The 2,500-nt window shown below is 43.3% G+C and overlaps 1 protein-coding gene across 1 annotated transcript in view; it reads left to right on the top strand.

The window, feature by feature from the left end:
- The window catches only part of LOC122255398 (uncharacterized), a 104,191-nt gene that overhangs the window by 88,655 nt on the left and 13,036 nt on the right, over positions 1-2,500 (top strand). The window contains exons 11-12 of the mRNA XM_086551177.1: positions 789-898; positions 2,080-2,254. Coding sequence (XP_086407303.1) covers positions 789-898; positions 2,080-2,254 — 285 coding nt within the window. The remainder of the gene's footprint in view (positions 1-788; positions 899-2,079; positions 2,255-2,500) is intronic.

Genomic DNA, 2,500 nt, shown 5'->3' on the forward strand with positions numbered 1-2,500 from the left:
CACCAGGCGAGCTTATTCAAAAAGCATCCATTAATCCCCTCCCCCTCCACATCTCTTCCTCCCCCCCCTCTTCTTCCTCTCCCGCCTCCCCCCCCCTTCTTCCTCTCCCGCCTCCCCCCCCCCCCTTCTTCCTCTTCCTCCCCTCCTTCTTTCTCTTCTCCCTCCCTTTCTTCCCTATCCCCCTTGTCCCTTTCGTTCTTCTTCCCTTCCTCCTCCATCTCTCCTTCCCCTTCCCTTTCTTCCGTTCTCCCATTTCCTACACCGCCCTTTCTCTCTTCCATACCCCTCTCCTTTCTAACCCCTACCCCTCTCTTTCCCCCTCCCTTCCCCCTTTTCTTCCCTTCTCCTTCTCCCCTCTTCTGCCCTCTTCTTCCCTCATCTCCCCTTCCCCTCACCCCGACTCCCCTCACCCCCCACCCCCCTTCCCCTCATCCCTACTCCACTCACCCCCCTTCCCCTCTCCCCTCACCCCTTTCCCCTCACCCACACTCCCCTCACCCCCTCTTCCCCTCTCCCTCACTTCCCTCAACCCCCTTCCTATCACCCCCCATCCCCTCATCCCCCACTCCCCTCACCCCCACCCCTCTTCCCCTCGCCCCTTCCCCTCACCCTCCTTCCCCTCAACCCCCATCCCCTCAACCCCCTTCTCTTCACCCCCTTCCCCTCACCCCCACTCCCCTCACCCCACTCCCCTCAACCCCCTTCCCCTCACCCCTTCCCCTCACCCTCTCACCCCTCACCCCCACTCCCCTCACCCTCACCCCCCTCCCCCCACCCCATCCCCACAGGAAGCCCCCGCGAAAGTCGTGGTGTCCGTAGTGAAGCGAGGCGGCGCGAAGACGACGGACGAGTGGACGTGCTCCCTCCGGCTGTGCCAACCCCACGGCCGATGCCACAGGTGGGTGAGGTTGGACCCCTTCTCTGGCCTTTTTTTTTTTTTTTTTTTGGGGGGGGGGGCTTTTGTTGTTAACGTTGTTGTTTTTGTTATTGTGGTTGTTTTTATTATCATTATTATTATTGTTGTTATTAGTATCATTATTATCATCTACACCATTATTATCACCATTATGATACTAATGGTAAAAATAATGGTGATAATGATAACTATTATTATTATCATTATTACTATTATTATCATTATCATTATTATCATCTTTATCATTATTATTGTCATTATTATTGATATCATTATCATCTGTGTCATTTTCATTATCATCATTAATATCTGTATCCTTATTATCATTATCTTCATTATTGGTATCATTTTCATCATTGTTGTTATCATTATCATTATTATGTTATTGATATTCTTATTGTTATTAACATGAATAATATCGTTACTAGTGGTAATATCATTACAAGGAGAGTTATATATATATATATATATATATATATATATATATATATATATATATATATATATATATATATATATTTTTTTTTTTTTTTTTTTTTTTTTTTTTTTTTTTTTTTTTTTTTTTTAATTAACAGGACAGTTTGATGTGTTACTTTTATTTAGTTTTCGTTTTTTATCTTTCTTTTCTTATTTGATAAAAATATATATTTTTATCTGCATTGTTTTGCAGTAATGATTATTAAATATGCTGCTGTTTGATCTTTTCGTGTATATTTTCTATGCATTTTTCTTTTTATTCCTATTTTCTTTTAATCATATTGATGACAGTCGGGTACTATTTTATCTCGTTTTTTCTTGTTTTTTTTTTGTTTGTTTTTTTGTTATGCACAATGGCTAAAGCCTGTTACCTCCCCTTTGATGCTTGATTTCCCTCTCTTATCAAATGGTAGGATTTCAAGACACTTTGCAGTTTACAGACTAATGAATATATTTGCATTTGTATTCCGTGTATTTGTGCCAACATTGATAACCATTCCAATAATTCAACTAATGAAAGTTGCAAATAACGACACTGATATTTAGCGCAATGAAATCGGCGATGCTATTGATGCAATATGTAAAGTGTTGCAATAATACAAAAAAAAATATGCCAACCATAGTAGCACAAACTATTAAAAAAACTGCGATTTTCCCCAAAGTATCTGACCACTCTCTGTCGCCAGGCACTGCCGGGGACTAAGGAAGCAGGGAAGGTCCCAAGAGGTGACCAAAGAGGTGGTGCTGCCCAATGTTGCGTCGTTGCACCACCTGCAGTTCAGCGGAGACCTGCCTCTGTTCAACGCCGAGTATGCGGCTTATCAAGTGGCTTTTGTGTTGGAGGAATCGCCCTGCCACAAGGTCGGTCGGGTCTGGTGGTCGGCGCTTGTGTTGGGGAGTTTGAACTGTGCGGGTTGTATGTAGATGTAGATTTGCACGTGTACAAAGCTTAGCTGGATGTAAATGGACATCATGCACTTGTAGAAACGTACATGAATATGCCTACATGGGAACATACGCGTAAACAGAATGCTGCAACCCTCACATACAGGAAAAAAACAGACACAAAAACGTAAAAGATAAACAGCCACAGCACACACACATTCG

Source organism: Penaeus japonicus, unplaced genomic scaffold (genome assembly GCF_977035675.1).
Source record: "Penaeus japonicus unplaced genomic scaffold, GWHDUDI00000001_assembly GWHDUDI00000024, whole genome shotgun sequence".
Lineage (NCBI taxonomy): Eukaryota > Metazoa > Arthropoda > Malacostraca > Decapoda > Penaeidae > Penaeus > Penaeus japonicus.